Source organism: Sapajus apella, unplaced genomic scaffold (assembly GCF_009761245.1).
Source record: "Sapajus apella isolate SASKATOON/1434 unplaced genomic scaffold, GSC_monkey_1.0 scaffold22, whole genome shotgun sequence".
NCBI classification, from domain to species: Eukaryota; Metazoa; Chordata; class Mammalia; order Primates; family Cebidae; genus Sapajus; species Sapajus apella.
Genome location: NW_022436962.1, coordinates 9,488,379 through 9,513,700, shown reverse-complemented (window position 1 = coordinate 9,513,700; position 25,322 = coordinate 9,488,379). Strand labels below are relative to the sequence as shown.

General features: G+C 52.5%; 1 protein-coding gene and 1 long non-coding RNA gene across 3 annotated transcripts in view; one reads left to right on the top strand and one right to left on the bottom strand.

The window, feature by feature from the left end:
• The first annotated feature begins 13,305 nt into the window (after window positions 1-13,305).
• SLC26A9 (solute carrier family 26 member 9) overlaps window positions 13,306-25,322 on the top strand; it is a 28,121-nt gene continuing 16,104 nt past the window's right edge. For both annotated transcript variants that reach the window (XM_032288996.1, XM_032288995.1), the window contains exons 1-5: window positions 13,306-13,391; window positions 20,896-21,038; window positions 23,669-23,808; window positions 23,940-24,050; window positions 24,740-24,915. In XM_032288996.1, the coding sequence (XP_032144887.1) occupies window positions 20,914-21,038; window positions 23,669-23,808; window positions 23,940-24,050; window positions 24,740-24,915 (552 nt within the window). In that variant the 5' untranslated portion in view covers window positions 13,306-13,391; window positions 20,896-20,913. The remainder of the gene's footprint in view (window positions 13,392-20,895; window positions 21,039-23,668; window positions 23,809-23,939; window positions 24,051-24,739; window positions 24,916-25,322) is intronic.
• LOC116558800 lies at window positions 23,109-23,669 on the bottom strand. The gene is made up of 2 exons (XR_004272172.1): window positions 23,419-23,669; window positions 23,109-23,226 (listed from the first exon to the last, which is right to left on the bottom strand). It is a non-coding gene; the product is annotated as an uncharacterized LOC116558800 (long non-coding RNA).

Here is a 25,322-nt window from a genome sequence, read left to right as displayed (position 1 = left end):
TCTCTTTCTCCCTTTCTTTCTTTCCTTGTTTCCTTCTTTCCTTGTTTCTTTTCTTCCTTCCTTTCCTCATTTCTCATTACTAATGCATCAGCTCTGGATAGTGCCTATCCTCCCGCCTCCGGGAGGGATGTGGGATTGGTATCCTCTGCCCCCCTCCATGTTTCAGCATTATTTTATATCATCACAGTTTTCAGTCTTCCGCACTTTGTCTATGGGTTGTGTCCAAGAATGATGCTGCGCCCACCGAGTGCCGCTGAGTTGCGCCTTCGCATACCCGAGGAGACACAGTCACGGCTCCCCGTTCTTAAGGGAACCTCAAGGGAAGTCCAAGAGGTGTAGGGCTTCGGAGCCTATCAGGTCCCACTTGGAGATAAAACCAAGTCAATACCCTGTAGAGGCAACACCTCAGTAGAAGGCAGAGCAGTTACAGTGTAACCGGGACTATCAGTCATCTAGCGTAAATGGCAGATCCTTCTGGTTTCGTTAGGGAGGAGGAGGAGGGCATGAAGAAGGCAGAGCCCTGTGTGCCCAGAGTGGGAACAATCCACGGGGTAGGGGCAGGTGGCATCCAAAGAGCAGTTAGTAGCAGAAACAGGAGCTGGGAGCTGAAAAATGTCCCCAGCTCACAGATGTCTCTCGGCTCAGCCCTGTTTACCCTCAGCTGGTCAAGGACAAACAGTATGGGCCCTCTGGGGTGTTGACCATGCCCTTGTAAACACAGCTTCCCTGGACTTAGTGAAGACTAGATTTGGGGACATGATTTTTGGTGGTTAAAAAAAAAAAAAAAGAGGCTGGCTTTTTATAAAGCAGACTCTTTCCCAAAGACGGCGGGAGTCATTATGCTGAGGGAAGAAACCTTCACCCAAGTCCATATTGTATGATTTCATGTATATGGATGAAGTCATAGAATAGGCAAAACTAAATCTGTGGTAGAAAAAAAATCTGAACAGCTGTTGCTTGGGGGTGGGGTGGGGATTTATGGGGCATGAGGGAGCTTTCTGGAGTCGTCCTCATGCTCTGTGCCTTGATAAGGGTTTGGGTTGCACGGGTGTAGGCGTTTGTCAGAACACATGGACGGCACATTGGAGATGCGTGCATTTCCTTGCATGTAAAACTTATCTCCATAGAAAAAATAACTGTGACGAATATCGGGCTTTGTTAATGATATGATGCTGAAGTATTGGCCCAAATAATTGGTCTGCCCCGTGCTTTGAAATGCTTCCAAAAATACAAGGGATGGATGGATGTACAAAGGAATGGGTAGCTGGGTAGATATGTGATAAAGCACGCAGAACAAAATGTTAAGGGAAGACTCTAAGTGGCGGGGATATGGTGTTCACCGTAGAGGTCTTTCAACTTTTCCATATGTTCGAAATTTTTCATGATAAAATGTGGAAATCGGAAGAATTAGGGTCAGAGAATCGTCCTACCTTCTGAGGGCCCTCTCAGCCCGTCTCCCAAGGCCTTGGTTTGTTTGCTTTGATGGACACTGGCCTGGTGAGCAGAAGCCAGCAGCTTTTCTGTAGCTTTCCTCCCCGGCTTCCCTCTCGCCGATTCCCTGAGTTCATTTGTTTGGGCAGTCCTGATAACCACTGTAGATGTCACTGGACCGCCAGACACATGGAAATCTGCATCTCACAGACCCCCCCCACCACTTCCCTGTTCTAAGAGCTAAAGGGTCCTGCTTCCCTGGTAACCATTCAACCAGCAGGCAAGTAGCCCCCCTTCTCCCCCGTATTCAAAGCCCAAAATGCTCTCTTTCTCTCCCTCTCCCAGGCATAGACATAAGCAAGGAGCATAGTCCCTATGTGCCTCTTGCTTTGTTCTTTCATTGCTTTTCTTTCTGCCTGGGATTGAAGGCTTTCACCAGTAAGGTTTTACACATTAAGCATCCGGCTACCTCTAGGAAATCTCCACCACCCCCATCCCTACCCCCTTCACCAAAAGATAAGCATTTTTTTTTTATGTTTGTAGAAACTATCATACACCCTCCAGAAAATTCCACCCTGTCCGGTCTCTGATCGGATACCTGTACCCTGAGAAGTATTCCTTTGTGTCTAACCTAAATCCTGCATGCTGCTTTTCTATAGAAGCTGAGGGGCCTGGGGCTTGGGGTCTGTGGTTCCTGATGTGGGTGTGCTCACATCAGGTGTGCAGGGCTGTGTTTGTGTAACTGGCGGGGCAGCAAAATCAGGGGCACTAGGGTCAAACCAGCCTTTCTTCCCCACTGGCCCTTGATCCTGCGCTCCACCCAGGCACCTGGTATGGCTGGGCCACTGGAGGTGAAAGAGCAAGTCCCCACCCCACCGCCACCCCAGGTCGCCCTGGGCTGAGGCCTTGTCTCAGATGACACTTCCCCACCCAGGGGACAGCCTAGTGTGGTTCACCTCAGGTGAGCTGCTGCTGGGAGCAGCAGCCCCAGGACACCTCTTCCTCCCCAAATTCCAACTTCCTCAGACAAATCTGAGCCCGCAGACCAATCTACCTTACAGCCTTAGAGTAAGGGCAGGAATCGGAATAGGGACCATGTGTGTGACAAGGACAAGCTCTCTACTTGGTCTGGTAGAGGCAGGCATGTCTTTCACATTTACAGAAGAGGAAACAGACTGGGTTGGTGAAGCGGCTCCCCCAAGGTCAACACAACGCCTTCTCGAGGCTATCCTCAGTGCTCAGCACTGCCTGAGCATACGTCACAAAACATCACTTCTCAGCCTGGCAGTGTATAGAAAGAAGAGCACAAGGCTAGACGTCAGGAAACCTGAGGGCTAACCCAAGCCTGGGCACATTCTCGGTGGGAGTAACTGATCCTCGGTCTCCACATATGCAAAATGGGGATGCATAGCTTCAGATAATGCATGCTAAAGTGCTCTCCACACTCTAAGTACTCTACAAATGCAAGGAATTATTAAAGCTCTGTTTTTCCTTAACCTCGGTTAGTAACACAAGTTCCCCTATGACTGTAGGGCCACAGCCCCACAGGGTCGTGGGGTGTCCCTTATAGCTGTGTTGAGACGAAGGATTCGAGAAATGAAGAGACAGGACACAGAAGGACTGGAAAAGAGCAGCTGGGCTCGGGGGGCCACGCCACCTATGTGCAAAGACAGGCGAGGCCCCGAACATCCAGAAGCGTCTGTATTTATTAGGTACAAGGGAGGGGGAAGGATCGTGAGGTTTTATCTCTAGGCTTAGTGATAGGGCATACATAATCTTGTGAGTGGCAAGTGAGAGGGCCACCCCATTAGGTTATCTAGTTAGAGAGATGGGCCATGTGCAGTAGGGAGCCATGCCGTGGGCAGTAGTAAAGGGTCGTGTACAAAAAAGGGGTCCACCCCATTAGATCACCGAGGCAAGGAGGTGGGCTGTGTGTAACAAGTGCCGTGTGCAACACTTCTTATCTGGGGGCTGGAGACTTCAAAGAATTCCTATGGAAGGATGCTGTAAGCCAATGCAGTGGGAGCTGACAGAGTGTGCTCTTCTCTAAGACATTTTATGGGAGGATGATTTGAGCACCACAGTAGCAAGAAAAAGCTGACAGGGTGTACAGCCGCCGTGGTGCGTGGGATCTCAGGCCTGAGGCCCACTTTCCACAAGAACTGGATGCAAGGTACTGCAACTCCTTTTCAAGAGGAGTAACTCTTGCTCCAAGCTGGCCATGCAGCGGGTACAGAGTGCTGCCGTCTAGGACCTGACCTGCCATACAGCATATGCCCTTTCAGGCAGGGGAGATACCACCCGGGTCATTGGTTCTTGTCCTGGTCTGGCTGTTCTCCCACCTACTGCTTCTGCTCTGTGACTGCTATAGGCATTCCTCCTACTACAAACTGCTATATGGTTATATAGAAGGATTATATAAATCAGCACTAAATGTGTTGGTACAGCTCCGACTGCAATCTGTTATATGATTATATAAAAAGATTATATGGGACTAAGTATGATTATATATATAAGATAGATATAAGTAAGCAGTGAGTTATACTTCAGACACTAATTGTGCCTGGGGTCTGCACAGCTCTCCTTCCTCGGTGCCCATGTCAGGGGTTACTCACATATGACCTGCTTACTCTAAGAGACAATAAGAGAGGCCTGGAAGTTACTAACCCACAGCGTCCTTTCCTGATCCGAAAGACCTCCAATGCTTGCTTTCTCTTCTCACCCTAAGCAGGAGACAGAGGTGAGCCAAGCACGAGGACGGAGCCCTCATCCTGCGAGGCTTAACTTATGCTGGGGCATTAATTACCAAGCTTCTGTTGTTAAAGATGCACAGGGTTAGGTGACCCGGATGACCCTATCCTGGAATCCAAAGTCTGGGTATGTCTGATGAGCTAGTGAATCAAAGGCCCTCCAGGCCTCTATTTACAGGAGAGGAAGAGTCCCTGTGATCAAATCCCTTGGAACAGAGAAGGAGAATTCAGGAAATGGGCTTCTATGACCTCTTTCCCCCGCTAGGCTCTTAGAGAGGGGGTCGGGGGCAGTGTAGGATTACAGCAGAAGCAGAAGGAGCAGTCCTCACTGGGGACTTAATGAGACTCAGGGCCCATGTGTGTGTTAAAGACTAAAGTCCCGTTATAAAGAGAAACTCAATATGGCAGGTCATAGAATACGGGAGTTTTTCTCTCCTTGAGAGACTAGGGAGTCTCAAAGTGAGGAGTCCAGGCTGCTGGCTTTCATTCCTGAGGTAATTCATGGGCCCTGATTCCTTTCCTCTGTTGCTTTTCCTCTTGCTAGGCCATTGTCACCATGCATAGTGAAAGCTGGGTCACCACCACATCTACGCTTCAGCTGGCAGGAAGAGGGGAGGGCATGCAGGAAGCATGTCCAACTCAAGACCCAGACCTGCAGGTGGCCAGCCTCATTCTCCATCCACAGTCCAGGGAGGACTCAGCCACGTGGCCACACCTCATTACAAGGAAGGCTGGGAAGTGGAGTCCAGCTGGGCCACCATGTGTCCTACATGCAGTCTCCGACGGTGCATAGCCAGCAGTCTGCACCATAGCACCACCAGGGTTGGGATAACACAGTGTGACACAGATTAGAGAGATACCACAACCCACCCTCTGCATGGTACGTGGTGTGGCAGCTGGTCATGGTGTGCGCTGAGATGCTGGGCCTTCCCAGCCTTCAAAGCTGGATGGAGAGACAGTACAGAGAAAAGACTGGAGCTCCGGGACTTGGCACCAGAGCAGGAGGGCAGAATTCTCAGGAGGGACCCTATCTCCATGACCGGTGGGTAAGAGACAAAGAACAAGTCCAGAGCAGAAGACACCCTGGAGGTCCCCACTCCCAGGCTTAACCACGGCAAACTGTAGCTGAGGAAGAACACTCAGATCTGAGTCAGAGGGAGGGGCCACCAGCCAGCAAAACGTGGGCAAGTCACAATCACATGAGCTCACCAGCTGGTGGGGTGTGGCTGCAGCCGAAGCACATCTTTGGAACCCTTGGATCTCCACAGAGCATAAGTACAACCACAGTAAATTATAGTTTTTCTAATTGCCCAGCAGCAGGACCCAGGATGGGTATGTTCAGTCAATAGGTAAGCATTCTTATTAAAATGCTTAGTACGTTTTGGTCCGCAAAGGAGAAAAAACAAGCAAACATCCCAAATCTTATGGCCCAAGAATGAAGCCTCGCATTAGAGCCAAATCCCTGACAATACGTGGTCAAGTATCTAACTGCAGTTTCCACCTGGGAGTGCTATGGGAATGTGGGTAGAACCAGCGCACACGGCAGGCATCAGGGACATGTGGCCTGAGCTGAAGTGCTTAGGAAGCTGAGGCGGGAAGGGAAAGCGTTCTGAGCTGGATGGGGAGTGAGCATAGAGAAAGGGCAGTGTTCATGGGCTGGGCCCTCTGAGGCTGAGAGGTTTAGACCTTGAGCTAAGTGCTTTCCGTGCATTACCTTGTTTAACCTTCCCAACGTCCCTCTGATGTAGGTGCTGCTAGTACCCACATCTGCTGCTAGCAGATGAGGAGGCCGAGAGCTCAGGAAGTTTATTAACTTGCCCATAATCACACAGCTTGTTTCTGGAGGGGACAGAGCCAGTCTCAGGACACTCAGGTTGCAGACAGCCCCCTGCACTCAGCCTCCTTGCCAGGGCCAGTGGGGGTGTCAGAACTTCTCAGGCAAACTTGCTCCTGCCCTTGGCAAACAGCCCCAGATGGTCACATCACTGGCTGGCGAGCCCCTGCGGCTTCTGAGCTCCCTGCTCGGTGGAGCAGCTCAAGTCCTGCCCACAAGCTTGGCGTCCTGCCTGCCTCCTGAAGATGTCTTCAGCAGGAATCACAGCCAACGAATGTACCAGCAGGACGAGACAAGCTAAATGCTCAAGAGGCTCCCAGGGAACAATGCGGCCCTGTGAGCAGGCCGGGCCGGGGCAGAACCCTGGAGGGTTGACAGGAACTAGCCGCAGCTGACCAAGAACCCACTCCCTCGGTGGCCTGTTCCCTGTACTCTGGGGGTGAAGGTACTTCTTGAGGGTTGGATCCCAGTGCCACTCAGCTAACCTTTGTCACACCCACCTAGGGCCTGCCTGCTGTGCTAGGAGACCCAGAGAAGTGGCCCCAGCCAAGGTCACAGTAGGCCAGCCCCTGTTTTCGTCCTGCACCCTCACACTGGGACCACTTTGCCCAGGGAATGCCATGCACAGCCCACACCTGACCCCAATCCCAGATGGAGAGTTGAGTTTCAGCTGGCCAGGGCACCCAAGTGTGTTCCAGACTAAAGCCCTGGCTTGGTCTCAGTCCCCTTCCTAGGGTAGACATGTCCTTTCTCTGGGGCTGCAAGCCTATCTTTGACCCTGCTACCATCTCCACCTTTAATCTCGGTGATCAGTTCTGGAGAAGTTGCTGGAAAGGGGGAGAGGGTGGAATCAGGGAACTAAGTACCCTGACCTTGGAAGTAAAAAAAAAAAAAAAAAAAAAAAAAACACACACACACACACACACAATGCAATAGGTTTACTTTGCAGAAAAGTGCTGATAAATTTATGGACTTGTCCCCCAAACACTCATGGTAGACACATGCCCCTCCACACTCCCTTCTCTCCAATGTGAATTGGAGCAGCCCCTGCTGCAAGACTGTTCTTGCAAAAGCTGCCTACACCCATGGGTCAGGCTCTAGAGAGTCTGGATTATTCCTTAGGCAGAAAAGCTCCAGGTATCCAGAGGGTGAGAGGGCTCAGCTGCATCCAGGGCTAGGCAAAGGACCACTGGTGACCAGAGAGCATGTGGAGGTGCGGAGGGAGGAAGAGGAAAGGTGTACTACATACCCAAGCCCCCCTCTCTTTTAGAAAAGCATCTCATTCTCGTTCAAAATTCACACTGCAGACACACACACACACACACACACACACTCACTCACTCACACTCTTTCCACTTGGCACCTTCCAAAAGGAGACCAGACAGAGAGGGCTGAGGCTTCTGGGCTCAGGTGTGGGTGCTACCACCATGGCTTTGCTCTGCTGGAGAGGCTTGGGAGAGGAGCCTTCTGGAAGCCATTCTGCCACTTGGCTGCATCTGGGAGATTATAAGGCCAGACCCGCAAATGGGAGCTCAGCACTCCCGGCTTCCTGGGACAAGGAAGCAAGGGCCATTCATTGTGCAGGTGAGAAGGGCCTCGCCTAGCTGGGATGTGGCTGAAGGGCTGATCACACTGCTGTCAGAGAGATGATGAAGATAAGCACATGGCCATGCCACACGCGGTCACTCCTGGGCCCTGTGTTGTGCCCGAAATTCACCTTACAACTGCACCTCCTTTTTTTACCACTCATCCCCCTTCACAGATGAATAAACTGAGCCTGGGAGTTTAATACTTTGTCCCAGGTCTCATGACTTGCAAACCGCCCCCTTCCCCGTCCCCCAGAGACAAGATCTGAGCCTAAAGTTTTCCTTCTTCCACTGCATTCTGATGCATCGCAAGTGCTTGTGATACAATCCCTGGCCTCAAGGAACCATTCAGAGACAAAAATAACCTAGAAAACCTAGAATACCTCACCTTTGGCCGGCAGTGAGGTTCAGACAGCACAGCTGTTAGCACTCAGAAAACAGAGGTCCGTGGGGTCAGGGTCACCAGGAGGAAGAATCAGGTGGGCTGGATCAGGTGGTGGGCGTTAGACACCCTCCAGCGTCAGACCCTTACCTGGAGCATGTGGAACAGGAAGAGGGGATGGGAAGGTATCATTTTCCTCTGACTTGACTGCAGTTGGGAAACACCACCTCTGCCCTAATACCCTTGCTGCCTAAGCCAGATCCTAGAGACAGGGTGAGGCCTGATCCCCAAAATTCTCAATCCCATGCTTCTCCAACTCTCTCAATTAGCCCTGCACTGGGGGTCTACATCCCACCCTTAGAAGCAGCTCCTATAACCAGGTTAATATGTGCTTGGCCTAAGGCCCTAGCGTCAGAATTGCAGCCAGGAGGCCCATCAGTCAACATTAACCACTTGGAACTCACCCCCTCCCAAGCTCCAGCCCCAGTTTCAGCATTCCCAGGGCAGTGTGAACTGCCCTGAACACCCTCACCCAGGCCACCAATTTCTGGTTCTGAGCAGAATCCTTTCTTCCTTCTAGAAGCTGCAGGACCCGCCCACCTAGGAATTGTATCCCTCTGGGCTCCCAGGCCCTGACGCTGCAGACCTGCTTCCCCACACCCATGACCCTCACCCTAAATCACTCCTTTAACAAAGTTGGCCAGAGTTCAGATGCGCAGAACAATCCCGCTGCAGTGGCAGCCAGCACATGCCCACCTCTGTGCACAGGGTGTGTCTGAGTGAGCGTGTGGGGAGTGGAAGGAGTTCCCCACATGACTTCTTGCCCCTTTTGTGGAGAGAGGGCTTGGTTTGTGCTCCGGGACCAGGGTGAAGGGTCCTGAGGCAGGCACCGACCTGAGCCATCTCCTCAGCTCTGCCATCATCTCTCTCGGTGACTCTGGGCAGGTCCCTGGCCCTCTCTGGGACCTCGGGTATCTCATATATAAAATGAGGGAGGTGAACCAGATGGACCCTAAGGCCTCGTTCTCGTCTTCTGTTCTGTGGTTTGTGACCTGTCCTATCCTCTGGCCTCAGACGTGCAGGGATCATGGCCCATGCTGCCACGGCCATCTCCAGACATGATCTTTCCAGACACTGGCCACCTCAGTCTACCCTAAGTCTCCTCCTAACATACTGTCTCCCAGCTCTGTCATTGTGTGTGTTCTAGAAGCCTCCTCTGCCTGCTCCTCCCAGGGTCTTGATCTCCCAAGGACTGGTTCTCACTGGGTCTTGCATGCCCAATGCCTAGCATAGTGCTGGATGCATGGTAGGAGCTCAGGTTCCCTGTGTTGAAAGACCAAGCGCTGGTTGGCATCACCCTACTCACCTTGCCTTCCATGACTCCTGACCAGCCTAAGATATGCACAGCTGGGGTACTTGAGCCCCTGGGCTTCCCACGGGAGAGAAGTGAGGATTCGTCTCTCCCTGGGTGCCTCTGCAGTCCCACCAGTTCTCATGCACTCATGAACCTGACAGCCGCACGCGGGGCCAGGTCAGATCCTGCCGCTGCAGGGCAGGGTGGTGAAGACTTTTCTGTCTTCAGCCTTGAGGTGTTTGCTTAAGCACTGGGCTGCTCTGCCCAAAACATGTTCCTGCCCACACCCTTGGCACCCACACAGGCACACATGCAAGAAGCCAGCAGGTGCAGATAAGACCAGAGGCCCAAGGATGGACAGAGGTGGCAGAGTTCGTCTCCTCGCAGGTCTAGCCTGGGTTTGCTCATCTGGAAAATAGCTGTTTCTTAGCAGGACCAGCTCAAAGGTGAGATGTGTCAGGAGGGAACCTTAGGAATCCTTTGCTTTATCTGCATAACTCAGTGTTACGTGTGACTGTTCAGTGTGACTGTGTGTGTGTGCGTGTGTGTGTGTGTGTGTGTGTGGTTGCAAGCTCTGGATCACAGGGGAACAAAGGGATGGGCTTTAAGCCAGAGAATCTTGGGTGGGTTCAGAAATCAAAGAGGGCTTGGGAATCAGCTGGAAAGCCCTTCTAGAAACAGTGCTTCCAGGAGCAGTCGCCATCCTACTTCCTCCTGGGAGTACTTCCCAGCCTGGATTCTGTAGCTCAGGTGTCCAGGCTGCAGCTGTGACAAGCCTTCCTGCCCTCCTCTCGCTGGGGTCTTCCCTGTTCCTTCTCCATGCCCTGGAGGGCTGATCTGGGCACCTCTCCCCGGTACTCCCATAGCACCCTGTGTTCTGTGTTATGATGGTCTCTTCACCTTCTTGTCTTCCTCACTAGGTTGTGAGATCTTTTCAGGACAGGAATTGTGCCTAATTTATTTCACTGTCCACAGGATCCTGGCACTCGATAAGGGGTTTCAAGTGAATGAATGAATGAAGGAATGCAGCATCCCACCCTGGGGTGGGGGTGAAGTTGCTTCCAAAGGATTCTCTGTACTGCTCCAGAGAGAGGCATAGGGTGGCTGTTCATCTGCTTTCATCATGAAACACAGACGGTTTAGCAAAACTCAAGGCTGAGCTGCTATGGCTGTTAGTGTGTCCTTTGCTCCTTTCTCTTTGTTTCTGAGCCTCTGTCTCTATCACCTCTTGTCTATGTTTTTGTCACTTGTCTCTCTGTCACCTGTCTCTCTATGTCTTTGTGCTCCCTCCATCAACCCTAAATTTGTCCACAGTTTAATTCTACCCAAGATACCCTTAAGATGCCTTTTCAGCCATCAGAGACACTCTCCCTCCCGTCCTCTACTTCCCTAGCCTCTGGTCTGGTTTCCTTCTTCCTGGGCCTCCCACCAATGACTGGTCCCAGATTCTGAGCCCACTGTCCATCTTTCTTGGTGACGTCAGAGGAATCTCTGGGTTCATCTATCCCTACCGCCCTGTGATGTAAGGGCTACCTGCCCAGAAATTTGCTGAGACAGTAGAAAAGTTTTGAGAGCCTACAACAAGCTTCCAACTCCAGCACGTATCCTGGAGGCCCCAGACATCTTCATCCAGGTTACATTAGGAGTTATACCTGCAAGGGAGTCTGACAGTATCTAAAAAGTAAGGTCTTGTATAAGATCGAATCCTTAGCTTTGCAGGCTCAAAGGCTAAGATGACATCATAGACTAAGCAGAGGATTTGAAGCCATTTTAGCCAAGTTAGATTCCTGTCTCTTCCATCCGGATCTCTGTGACCTTGAACAAGTTATCTCACTTCAGTCAACCTGAGTTTACTCATCAAAAAGTGAGAGTAACATGCCTATATGGTTGGTATAAGAATTAAACCAAATAACCTGTGTGAAAACCAAGTGCTACTATGAACAGTAGGTCAGACTCAGGACTTACTAACTCACATTAATAAAACTCACACTGGATCAATTGGTAGCCCAGAATGTCCATGGGTCATTTAAAAGAGAAGCATGCCTGCAAAAGCAGCCCTAGACGCTCCAGCCAGCGGGGCAGTGCATTCTCTTCCCCGAAGGACGTAAAACCAGAAGATTCTCTGGTGGACATTGTGTCTCAGCCAGGGGACTTAGTTGCTTGATATTGATGGCCACTGTCACCTGGCTATAGGAAGAACCTAATGACTCATCTGCTTTCTAGGAATTTCCTGGCCGAAGTTTAGAACAGGTCAGGCTACCGATGCCACTGGGCAATACTGAAGATGCATGGACAAACTCTCACCCTCTGGCTCTGCTTTGTGTAAAGACTATCGTATAGTTGTTCATTCATTCCACAAGTCTATATTGAGCTCCTCCTAAGTGCCAGGCACTGGGCTAGATGGGTAGGGATACAAAAAAGCACTGCCCACATGCCCTCCTCAGGGAATTCACGGTGTTCGGAGAAAGACTGACAATTCCGTGCGTAATTACCGTTCACTGTGGTTAGTGTTACGGGAGTGAAGCAGAGGAAGCCATGGGAAGGGATGTGCAACGTGGCAGCTCAGTCCACACCGGGGTCTGGGGAAGCGCTCCCCGATGCAGTGTCCACACACACATCCTTCCCTCAGCCAGGCGTCAGGGCCCACTTGGGTCACTTGAATTCTGGCTACACCCTGACAACTCTGCGTGACCTCGGGTGTTTCCCTAGTCCCCACAACAATGCATCTACAAACTATCCCTAGGGTTGGGCTTGCAGACAATTCACTCTTTCATTCATTTAACAAATATTTATTGAGTCCCTATTATGTACTGAAGCTAGCTCATTTCACCTTGGGGAACTTTCGCCCCAACTTTTAGAGGTACCTTACTGATGCCCCCTGAACTGATTCCAGACCACTTCAGAGCCTCTGGTTTCTTTTGGAGAGATGGGGGGACAATTGAGGACAAGGACAGTGCAGCTCTTGATGTCTCAAAGAAAGGGTGTCTGGTGTCACGTAGGGACTCTCCCTCCCAGGAGGTAGATCAAGAAACTCCCCGACTCCCCACTCCCAGCCCCTGTCCAGAATTGTTTTCTGAGGTCCTTCTGCAGTACTCAATGGGCCTGGGATGGGCAGCTCAGCTGGCAGCAGCCAGAGCAGTGCCATGACCCAAGGAGACATTAATTCCTGGAAGCGGCAGAGGCCTGTGAAGTGGAGATTTGCTAGGCTTCAGGTCACCTCTCATATAATTGTTGTAAGTCCAGTTTCTTGAGCTCTTTTACCAGATCACAAACCCCTGGGTTCTCTTTGCACACTACCTGTAGGGCCAGGAATACTTTCCCCATTGTACTGATGGATAGACCAAGGCACAGAGCTCACAAGTGACTTAAGATTGGGGACAGACTGGGGACCAGGTCTCTGCCACCACCCCAAACCTCCTAAAGGTTCCCAGGGCCTCCCAGACACGGTTCTTCCCCTTCCCCAGGGGTGTTCAGAGGTCTACTGTCTTCCCACACCCTAGATCTCCCATCTTCAAAGCAAGCAGACCCAAGAGCACACCCCTCGGGTGGCCTCAATAGCTCCCATTGTCCCAGAGGCTATTTGGCCTGACCCCCGGCCACATAAGCAGCAGGACAGCAAGCTCAGAGGAGCCTGCCTTGTCCCCCTCCTCTGCCTCGTCCCCCTCCTCCTGGCTGCCTTGGGGGAGCCTGTGGGGCAGGAGCCCCGCTGAATGTGACCTATTGTCTTTGGGGTGGATTTAGGAAGTGCCAAGCTCCCATCAAACAGCCCTGCTCCCCAGGTAAAACAAAAAAAGTGCTGTTCATTTGGGACCTTTTCCCCTTATCTCTTTTTCCTATCTCCTCAGGCTTAGCTATGGTGTAGTGTTCAAAACCACTTCCCCTCTGAGCCAATCAGAAGCCGGGGCTCACCCCGTGGCCCTGAGGAAAAGTTATTTATAAACGCCTCCCTGGATTATTTGAGCAGAGCCGTTTCACACACCTCAGGAACACCTTTCGGCTGCCTGCTCCCCAGACACACCTGCAGCCCTGCCCAACCGGCTTTGCTCACCCACCGGTAAGCCCCACCCAACCCAGCCCACCCCATGGGGCTGGGGTCGTCCCTGCAAGGGGGCGGGCACCAGGGGTACTGAAGGGAGGGATGACAGGAGCCAACGGCCCACCTGAGCACAAGTAGGAAGGACACTCTGTCCCCTGGAGTCTGAGAGCAGCCCCCAGCTCTTCCCCTCTCAGGAGCCCTTTGGGTCTTCATGTCCATGTATGGACCTGGGCTGCAAGGCTGAGCTTGGCTGAGGGAGCAAGCAGGGTGAGGGCGTGGTGGAGGAGGTCGCCAGACCCCGAAACGGAGCGAGGCAAAGGTCTTCTAGGGAAAGGAAAGTGTTAGACCTTCCTCCTCGCGAGCCTTTGAAGCTGCAGGCTCTCCTCTCCCTTTCTTTTCGCATCTTGGAGGTGAAAGCTCTTAAGGCTTGGCTCACCAGCCCACTCTTTACGGCTGTCTCCCCCTCCTCCTACCCACGAGACACCCTCTTCACTCACTGACCTCTCCACAAGCTCAGGAACTCAGCACAGACTACACAGGATCCCATGGCTCCCCATTAGTCCTGAGAAGTTGGAAGAGGGGGAGGGGGAGGAAAGTGAGGAGTGGGAGAGGGTGAGCCAGGGACCAGCTCCGTCAGGCAGGCGGGTGCGCGGTAGCTGGACCGGGGTCACCCTACTCCCTGGTGAATGTTTCAACACAGAAGGGCTTGGGCCAGGACAGTGGATGGGCAGCCAGCTCCCCAGGGTCTCAGCCTCCAAACCCCTCATCCTGCAGCTCCAAGGGGTTCCAAGCCATTCTCAGGCAGTGCCCCCATTCCTCAAAATCAGCCCAGAGGTCCCCAGCTGAGGCCTGGCAACGCTTTTACCATTCCAGCATCTACTGCCTCCTTACACTTGCCCCACAGGTCTAAGCACCAGAAGGAAGGCCTTGGAGTGCCACAGCCCCCCATGTGGGCAGACTGAGGGAGGGCTTTCCCCCTGAGTGGCTTCACGCATCCAGATGACCCTCCCTCAGAGCCCCACAGTCCTCCCCCGCCTCCCTCATCCTGGCCCTGGCATTCAGAACCTGGGAAGACCCTGCTTGGGCAGCACCAAGACCAGCAGGCCCCAGGAGCACCTCCACTGTCAGGATGGCCTTCCCAAACACGTCCCAGAGCCAACCACCTGCTCTGAGTCTCATTTGTATAAACCCTGGGCAGAGACGGACTCTTCTTTATCTTTGAATGCCCAGAGTCTTCCGGAGATTGGCATAGACCCAGTATTCAAGAGCGCCTCTTAAACCGTACTAAACAGCCAGACTCCCACCCCCTTGAGCTTGCTGGGGAATCGAGGATCAGCTCAACACTGACCAAGCTCTGGGAGATGTGGGGTCACTACTTGGAAGATGGAAGGGGCAGGACCACCCCTTCAAGGGGAGTTGATCGTCACTGGGCAGGAAGCCTGGATTTCTGAGACCAGAGCAGCTGGGCCCTTCGCTGGTCTCCTTGCTCAGGCCCTGCTTCCAAGTGAAGGCAGCCCCAGTCTCCTTAAAGACTTCTAGGAATTTAACCTCCAGTGTCCATTCCAAGGAGCCCATGACCTTGTCAGGCCTCAGTGTTGGGAAGCGATTCTCAGAGTCCAGCCTCAGTCCCTTCTTTCTGGAGCCTATTTCCTCAGCCCAGCACCTAACCCCAGCAGGGAAAGTGCAGAGGGAGGGAGAGTCCGCCTGGAGATAAGGGCTGGGGATTTGGGGAGTGGTATCAGTGAATCTCTCCCCCACATGGGATGCAGTCTCTAGGACAGCCAGAGAGTGGGAAGACACCTTAGGGACATCTCATCCTCCCCTCAACACAAGGAGGACATTAGGCTGGGGTGAGAAGTGGGGAGAAATTTGCCCTGGAAACACAGGGACAGTAGAAGGAAGAGGAGTGCTTAAAAATGCCTTGGCGGGCTAAGTATGGTCGTTCATGCCTGTAATCCCAGCACTTTGGGAGGCCGAGGCGGGTGGATCACTTGAGGTCAGGAGTTCGAGACCAGCCAGATCAACATGGGGAAACCCCGTCTCTACTAAAAATACAAAAAGAAATTAGCTGGGTGTCATCATGCATGCCTGTAATTTCAGCTCCTGGGGAGACTGAGGCAAGAGAAACACTTGAACCCAGGAAGTGGAGGTTAGAGTGAGCCGAGATTGCATCACTGCACTCCAGCCTGGGTGACAGAGGGAGACTCCGTCTCAAAAAAAAAAGCCTTGGGGGTAGAGAGGTCTCTACCTCCTCCCTCCTCCTGCCAGGGATATAGTGTCCCGCCAAGACTCCAGCCGGCTTGTCCATCCCAGCTCACATTCACATCTGGGTCACTCAGAGGCTGCGCTGCCCTTGCCCTGTGGCCCCCACCCTGGATGAGGAGGGGAGGCAACCAGCAGCTAGAGCAAAGGGGAAACCTCCAAGTGACCTTTCCTCTTCCCAGAATACAGCAACCAGCCGGCTAGGAACGAGTGATAAGGACACCAGGGTGGGTTGGCCTGTTCCCGTGCCTGGCACACGTGCGTCAAAAAACCCCTCCCCCACATGCACACCCCCGCCAGGACTGAGGGTCAAGTCAGCCTGAGCCACAGTGACAGGATCACCTCCAGACCTGACCAAAACCCACCAATGGGCCCCTCACCGTCCTGCTCCCCAGATGGTCTACCCTCTTCTCACAAGATTTTCTGCTGTTCCTCTAATCAAGTCTCAGGAAAATTTGGAGGGATTAAGGCAGGGGGCAGCAGGTAGAAGGGCAGATGGAAAAAGGAAAACCAAAAAAGGCAGAGTGCCTGCTAGAGATGGCAGAGCCAGAGAGAGGCTCCTCTGGAGTCACAGCAGTAACGATAGTAGTCGGAGTTTATTGCATGCTTCCCACGGCCAGGTGCCGGTCCGAGCCTTTCGGTGCATCCACTCACTCAGGCACTATCTCCGCCTGAGCTCGTCTCTGCCTGAGCCCACCTCTGCCTACAGTATTCGGATAGTGTTGACGGAGACCTGGTCAGAAATGTGACTGGGAGGAGGTACTGGGGCTTGCTTTGGCATGAGCTCATTGGAGGAGAAGTCCTGGAGAAACCCAGGAGGGCATCTGCTCCAGCCCACCCCACAGGGTCTATTTTCCCATTCCTTCCCTTCTTCTGGCTCCTCCACCTCACAGGACCCCTGTGTCCCCTCTGCTCCAGGTTTGGCCCACTCTCCTGCCAGGGTATAGAATGGTCTGTGCACACTCATCACCTGCCTCTACTCTCCCTGGCTCACCCCCTACTCCCCTTAAGTCCCACAATCCCCCTAAGTCCCTCCAGCCCTTTGGGACCAGGCCCCCCTTCCCTGTACAGTGGAGGAGGGGAAGGGTCACCCTTTTGTTTCTCAGTATTATCACACGGCACCTGCTATTTATCCCTGACCTGGTAGGGGGATGGGAGGCAGTGGAAGGGGGAGCAGGGATTGAAGATACACACCTCTGGCAATAGGGCACTTGACTTTTTTTCCAGCAATGCTGACATCACGTAGCAGGGCTGTTTGTTTTTAACTGGGGATCAGATTGTCATGTTCCCTGAACCTGGCTCTCTCACTCCCTCTTCCACTTTCCTGCCCCTAACCTAGCGTCATAAGACACCCTCTCTGAGAACCTGAGACCTGATTCCCTGAGACCCCCATCCCCGCTAGTTCTCTGTGACCCCTCCTCCCCACCATGCCACTCCCATTCCCCTTCCCTCCACCTCTTGTCCTTACCTGAAGGGCTGGCTGGGATGAAGTAACCTCCCCTCCTAAGTCCCACCCCACCTCAACCCCTGTTCTTGGAATTAGGAAATATGTCAAGGGTGCCTCCTCACCAGGAGCTGGGGGAATTCCTGTGGCTGCAGATTTGCAACTCTGGATGTCATAGTCCTGGGAAACCAAGGCCAGAGGGGAACCAGAGCCCTCAAGAGGAGTAACAGAACCCAGAGGTCCTGTCCCATCAGCTGGGGTGGCAAGGTGACCAGGGTGGTCAGAAAGGGCCCTTCTGAATGCCACTCAGGGAAAACATTGTCCTGGGATCAGCATTGCCCTGGAAGGTCTGAAGCCCTTTCCAACAGGAACATTGGCGTTGGAATCAAGTGCAACCCCTTTATCTGCAAAATGAGACAATTGGACCAGTGTGGTCCTCAAGTTCTCTTCTACACAAAACTTTCTGACTCTGACTGGCTGCTGGGTTCTCCTCTTTATGCAAACTCAGGATTGTGAAAGCTCCAGAGCCTTCTCCCCTTCAGCATCCTATTTCTGAAATGAGCAAAGGGCATGGGAAAGAGACAGATTTTGTATTCCAGTAAAGCAAGGAGGCTTTTCCTCTGTTAGCCTGTGTCAGAGGGGACTCCCTAGCATCTTGGTGCCCCATCTGTAGGCAAGCCTACCCAGAGGGGCAGAACTAGTCCTGAGTCACCTACCTGTTGTTCCCTGAAGGACGTCCACCACCCCCGCCGCTTTCCTCCCAAAGGAAAAATGGACAAAGCCAACACGTGTGTACAGGCTGGAGGGGTGCACATGGAGATCCCAGGAGAAAGAGAAATCCTTCAGGGGCAAGGTGGTCAGGAAAGGCTCCATAGGCAAGAAGGAGGAGGGCAAGGAGTGGAAGAGGAAGAAGAGGGGAGGAGGAGGAACTTCAACAGGTCTTAAGGATGGGCAGGTCCAGAAAGGCAGAAGTGAGTCAGGCACCTCAGGTTAAGGAGGAAAGTGGGAACAGAGACCCAGGCTTGTTTGGCGGGTGCAGAAAAGACCAGCCCAGATGGTATGGAGGGACCCAGTCAACAGATTTCCTGACTCCACCAATACAAGGCCAGGGGATAAAAAATTAAAATGCCAGAATAGGAGTTTGGGCTTAATCCTCCTGGAAATAAGGGAGATGGAGGTTTCTGAGCAGGGAGTGTAGGCTGGGTTGGAGGAGCATGGCTGAGACCAGCAAATCAATTTTGCAATAGTCCAGGTATGGGATAAGACGTGAAGAGGGCGGCAATGGGACAGGCTGGGTGGAGCATGGAGGCAATGGTCAAGAGAGAAGGACAAGAAGGAAGGAAGGAAGGAAGGGAGGAAGGAAGGAAATAGCAGTAGGATTTGATGAACAACTGAACGTGAAGGCCGAGGGGGAGGGAGAGGACGGGAACAAGGATGTGGGCAGAAGGAAAGGTACCATGAGGAAGTGGGGAAATCAGGGCGGGAGTCTGAGACAGCAGGGTTCAGTAGAATCTGACGCTAATAACTCCCTTCCCCACAAACACACTACTGGAACTTAGATTCTTTGAAAGCAGCCTAGGAAGATGCTTCAGGGATCACTGCCTGCTGATTGGTGTGGAAGCAAGATCTTCCATCACCTCCTCCTCCAAAGGGCTCTTCTCTTCCAATTCAGCCCCTCTTGAAATTGTTGGCTGTATGTATATATACATATATACATATATATATATATATATATATATACATATATATATATATATATATTTTTTTTTTTTTTTGCAAGTGATCTGTTTAGTGGCCTGGGCTAGACTCCCCAAATCATGAGTCTTTCTCTGAAGAAAGTTCTGGAGCTCTGAGTTCCTATGGGTTGAGGTCATGCTTTCCACTCATTGAGCCCCCCACGCAAACCACCTGGACAACCAGACTCTTGCAGGCTCTGGGGCGTGTGGAGAGTGGGCACACCCCGCCTCACGGGTGGGTGAAGGGCCGGAAGCCTCTGAATAGCCTCTCCTAGGAGGTAGAAAGCACCCTCCCACTTAATCATAGTGATCACCGCCGCTACCATTTGCTGGGTGCCTGTGAAAGGCCAGCCTCTTCATGCACATGATCTCACTTAATCCTCATAACAACTGCCTGCGACTGTTATTATTCTCATTTACAGATGAAGAAACTGAATGTTTGAACCCAGGTCATCTGGCTCTCAAACTTGCACTGTTTTCCTTAAGTCACCCCGTCTCTCAATTCTCCCACTGAAATGTCTCACATGCCATTGCCCTTATTCATTTCTGCCCATGTCTCCTCCAAAACACCATTTATCAATTCTTTCTACAAGCATTTGTTGAGTACACACTAAGGGCCAGGCGAGGGCCTGGGCACAGGCGCTGGGGGCAGGTTCATTCTCCCACCTTTCCTTCCGCTGGGTATCACCTGTGGGGTCTTGCCGGGCATCCCACCCTCACCTGTAGTTCATAGTGGACCTCGGGATCCCAAGACCAAATGAATGGAATGCACCAGCCCAGCCTTCACCGACTTGAGCACAATCTTGTTCATAACAGAAATTCACATTTGCACCACGCTTTACATTTTACACAACCCTTTCTTATCCATTAACTCATTTGATCTTCACAACAACCCTTGAGGTATGTCTGTTACCCCCACTTTATGGATACTGAATCTGAGGTTCGAGAAGTAATGTTGCCCATCCCACGTCCTCAATTAAAGCAGGACTAACCCAGGCTTCTGGACCCTTTTACAAAAGCAACCTGCTCCCCTCTGACAACCTCCCCACTCACCCAGGCTCCCCTCTAGGAAGCTGGGGGCATCTCTAGCCCCCATGTAGTTACTCGCTTTCAACCCCATCTCAAATCTTTTGCCAAACTGGCCACAGCCACACCACTCTCCCCACCTCCCAGATACAAATCCTCACTCTAAGCCTGCCCCATCTCTTTCTTCTCTGCCCTTCTTTCTCTGCGGTCCTCCAAGCAACTTCTCCCAGCTCTGGGAGGTAGAGGGGAGGTGGGAGGCCCAGTAGCTGGAAGAGGGAGGGGGAAAGGTTCCTACGGGGAACTCCTCCTGGCCTCAGGGGCCCTGGCACTCAGCTCTGCCCAACTCAGCTCCTGGAACATCAGTGAGGTTGCGCAAAAAGTGAGGAGGAGAGGAGCAGCAGTACACAAGGGTGGGGGAAAGGTTAGGCACAGGAAGCCGTGGGAGAGACAGCCGGCAGGCAGACCATCCTGGTTTCCCCACACACACCATTGTCCCCCCACCGGGAAACCTGTTGGTGAAGTTCTAGGTGTCTTATCCAAGAAGGGTCCTCCTGAGGTCATCTTGGCTATCCCCCTGCCTCTGGGAAAGCTGTTTTCTCTGTTTCTTCCAAGCTGACTGGCTGAATGGTAGGAGCCTTTCTGCCAGGGAAACCGGGGTCTAGGGAGGAAGTATGGTTTGTTGGGGCACCAGGGGTCAGGGGAGAGTAGGGTCCATGTGCCGAATCAAGCGGGGACTCCTACCCTCCTACTTCTACCTCCCCTATGCTCAGTGGGGGTGATGGTGATGTCACAGGTGTGGAGTGCCAGCCACGTGCTGAGCGCCAAGCAAAACAGCCAGGGCGAGTATATGCATCATCAGTGCCTGGGAAGGAAGGCCACCTCGAGAAGGGAGTCTCACGGAAAAACTTGACAGAAGGAAGGGAGGCACCTTGCTTTATGGGGGCGGGGAAGGCCAGAATAAAACTCTGCTGCTGCGAGGACCAGAGAGACAAGGCCTGGGCTGGCACTGGGGAGGTATGTCCCCTCACCCTCCCCTCCTCTGCTTCTCCCAAAGCTTGTAAATGCCCCAGATATGAGCCAGCCCAGGCCCCGCTACGTGGTAGACAGAGCCGCATACTCCCTCACCCTCTTTGACGATGAGTTTGAGAAGAAGCAGCGGACATACCCAGTAGGAGAGAAACTTCGCAATGCCTTCAGGTAACTGGCCCAGAACCCAGACTCCTGCCTCCTCTGCTCCCCACCAGAATCCTTTCTGCACCAGGACACGGCTTCTGCACTGGTGTCCCTAAGATGGGGTTAAGGGAAGCCCTGGGGAAGCGAGGTTCTGTATAATGAATTTAAGATCCTACAACCTCATCTGTACTGAGACCCCCCAGGGAGGATGGGGAGCAGAAGCAAGAACCATCCAGAAGGGTTATAGGGCATCCCCAAAGCCCTGCCTGGCATCTCCCATATTCTCACTCCACCCGAGTCCCTTTGCGTTTGTTAAGGCATGGTAGATGGTCATGCTACATTATGGAGGGGTGGGGAGCATCAGAGCCCTTACTCCACGGCCTATTCCCTCCTTACAAAAAATACCTGAAGTTACCATCACCCCAAACCCTTTGTCCTTTCCTTCCTGGATGTTCCTTCCTCTGCTTGGTCCAGAGAATGCCCAAAGGAGGACCTAAATTCCTGGACTTTCCTGAGGGGACCTACCAGGGTGTAGTCCTGCCAGCACCAAGGCTCTTTCCACTCTCAGCTCCCTGGAACTGCGATGGTGGGTCTGAAACCTTGCCCCTAAGGAGGCGCTACTCGAGGTGATCCATACCCACACCCCAGGAGGCTGGGGCTGCCAGCATCACCTCGCCCTTCCCAGACTCCTGGCAGGCCTCCTCCCGCCTAGCTATAGGCCGGCTCACTCTCCCTCACTCCCCTGAGGAAACTCCCCTTGTTCCTACCGCTCCCGATTCAGTTACCCGGATTGAGGTCACTGGCAATGGCTGAAGTGGAGATGCAGGTGGAACTGGTTCGGGCCGGGGGAATCACCCACTTGAGTTTATACTAAAAGCCTGGCCCAACCCTGTTTCTCTTGGGAGGCTCCATTTCTGCCCAGTTACAGTCTGTCCTCACAGCTGTGCTCCTCAGAGCTGTGCTCTCCCAGTCTCTGTGCCCAAAGAGACTTTAGGGCACAAAGTCTGAGGATGAGATGATCTGCTGTTGTTCTAAAAGATTAGGACAATGAAAGCCGTAAAGGGATATAGCAAACTAACAATTCCCATGATACTGGCAGGAGAGCCTTGAACAGTGCCTGGCATAGAGAAGGTACACCGATAAATATTTGTTTCATGAATGAATGAATGTCTAGAAAGCTAATCCCTTTCTCCACTCTCCTCTTGGCCTCTGTTTCCAGCCCTTCCTCCAAGCTTTAGATTGCTTTGCCCAACATACAGCAGACTTGCAAGTAAGGTTGGGCATGGCCTAGCCCTCCAATGAGTTGCTTTTCTTTCCCCAGCCAGCTCTCTATTCATAAGCCCAGTTTTCTCTGCCACAAACAGACCTGATGGAGCCCCTGCAGGGCTGGTTCTCTCTTTGAGCAAGGCTTTAGAGTTGCATTAAGCGATTTACCACCCATCCACCTCCCCTTCCAGCGTCCCAGGGCTGGCAGAGGCACCCATGAGCCCCAGCAGGGACCAGGGGTAAGATATTGATGATGATGCCGTTTCATGGATTGTTAGTTGGAAGAGAAAATCTGCTCAGACTTTCCAAGGTACAAGGCATTGTCTATGTTGGTTTCAGTCTTGGGTGACATCCAGGGGACCGAGTGTCAGGGAAACTATGTTGAGCAACAGCAAAGAGCAAGAATTGGTGCTGGGCAGGAAAGGAAACCTCATCAGAGCAGGCCAGTGAGTCACCAGATGGGCCCTAAGTATGTGAGTTCCCTCAACTGGGAGAAAGAAAGCAAATGCCCCTCACCCACTTCCAGTCATCAATCCACCGGCTGTCACCCTTGAGTTTGTAAGCCCTTGTTCCTACCGCGCCCGAGTTTCTGTGAAAAGACCTTGAGGTGTTCAACAAACAGGGAAGGGATCAACTCTGCCCACCCTGCGTTGACCAATGAATTCTTCCCTCCTCTGCTGCCCAGTGAATTAACAGGAGAAAGAACTCCGGTACTGGAGTTCCACACATAAAGGACAGTGAGTCAGCAGAGTGCACCCTGCAGGAACAATAGAGCCTTCCTTTTCAGGGAAGTTCTAAGAAAAATGGCAGCAGGCAGGTCCCACTCAGGTATTCACTCATTCATTTATTCAGCAAATGTTTACTAAGTGCCCCTGTACAAGGCTCAAGGCATACAAAGATGAACAGGAGAGCTAGGCTTCTTGCCATGCATGGTGGGGTTTGCTGTCTAGTGGGAGGGACAGACAACAAGCAAGGAATTGCCCCACAGGATGCACACACAGTGGCAGGAGCCCAGGCACAGGTACCCAGGCCTGGGATCAGACAGAAGGACTCAGAGGAGTCTTTCCCAGAGAAAGGCCATCTGAGCCAGGGGATGGATTTGATACCTCTGAAGGCTAAGCCACCATGACACTCATACCTTTAAGCCAAGTCTTGTAAACTCCCCAGGTAAGCAGCTGGCAGTCAAAGACCTCCAGCTAATGCCCAGGGCAAGCTGACAGGCTCTCAAGAAAAAGTTCCTGCAATTTCTTCTCAGTATACCTGGCACACAGTGCAGGGAATTTAGAATGAACCAATGAATGAAATGAACAGGATATGATCATCCCTCTCCAACTCGGAATGTCCAAGCCATGCAGAGCCGACTGGAAATCTGCCCCTTTCCCCTCCAGATGTTCCTCAGCCAAGATCAAAGCTGTGGTGTTTGGGCTGCTGCCTGTGCTCTCCTGGCTCCCCAAGTACAAGATTAAAGACTACATCGTCCCCGACCTGCTTGGTGGACTCAGCGGGGGATCCATCCAGGTGCCACAAGGTGAAGGGGTCCCCTCAGCCAGGCCTGGCTTGCCGTACCCCCATCATTCCTCTCCTCATCCCCACTCCATCCCTCTGTGATCCCCACAAAACAGCCATGCTGCTGAGCTTCCGTCTCCTTGTCCTCTGCAGGCATGGCATTTGCTCTGCTGGCCAATCTTCCTGCAGTCAATGGCCTCTACTCCTCCTTCTTCCCCCTCCTGACCTACTTCTTCCTGGGGGGTGTGCACCAGATGGTGCCAGGTAAGGCCCCTCCCCTCTGGGCAGGCAGGATGACCCAGACCGAAAGGATGGGAGGTGTGGCCTAGGGGGCTCAGGAGATTTTCCATCTGCACTCTCCTAGAGTTGGTGTGGGTCACTCCTAGGGGAATGGTCACTGTGAAGGTCAGTCCTAGGGGAATGGTCACTGTGAACATCAGTCCTGGGTCCTCGGTGACCTTGGAGAAACCACGGAGCCTCCTTGAGTTCAGTTAGCATTACCTGTTCCATCTTCCTCCCTGGAATGAGAGAAAGACTTGGCAGAACAAGATATACTGTATGCTATAACATGGTTAAACAGATGTGAGAAATCACCATCTAACTCCCTGGCTGGTCTCAGCTGGCCACCACAGGGACATATGGACTTCTCTGGTGCTAAGTGAGATGGAGGAGAGCCTGGTCACAAGGGCTGTTTTCTGGTTCAGGCTGTGCTTATATTTCTGAGTTCATTTCCTCACGTGTCCGGTGAGACAATATTAAGCGTTGAGCTGAAAGTGCCTTGAAAAGCATAGATCGTGGTTAGAGTCAGGGTTGGTATTATTATGATGGAGAATAGTGTTGGAGGTGCAGGGATCCATCCACCTGGGGGTTGGGAAGCATTCCTGGGCCCCTTTCTGGTTTCCATGGGTGTGGTCCAAACATCTGATTTTTGCTGGCTGGGTGGGGCACCACAGGTACCTTTGCCGTTATCAGCATCCTGGTGGGTAACATCTGTCTGCAGCTGGCCCCAGAGTCGAAATTCCAGGTCTTCAACAATGCCACCAATGAGAGCTATGTGGACACAGCAGCCATGGAGGCGGAGAGGCTGCACGTGTCAGCTACGCTAGCCTGCCTCACTGCCATCATCCAGGTGAGGGGCAGACCCCAACCCTGCTAGGAAGGCATCAGACCACCCTGCCCTTGCTTCAAAGCCTTAGCTTTAATGCTAAATCTGATTTAAGGGGCTGGGCGTGGAGGCACATGCCTGTAATCCCAGAACTTTGGGAGGCTAAAGCAGGCGGACCACTTGAGGTCAGGAGTTGGAGACCAGCCTGACCAACATGGTGAAACCCCATCTCTATGAAAAATACAAAATAAGCCAGCCATGGTGGCATGCACCTGTAATCCTGGCTACTCTAGAGGCTGAGGCAGGAAAATCGCTTGAACCCGCGATGCAGAGGTTGCAGTGAGCCAAGATCGCACCACTGCACTCCAGCCTGGCGACAGAGCGAGACTCTGTCTCAAGAAAAAAAAAAAAGAAAGAAAGAAAGAAAAAAG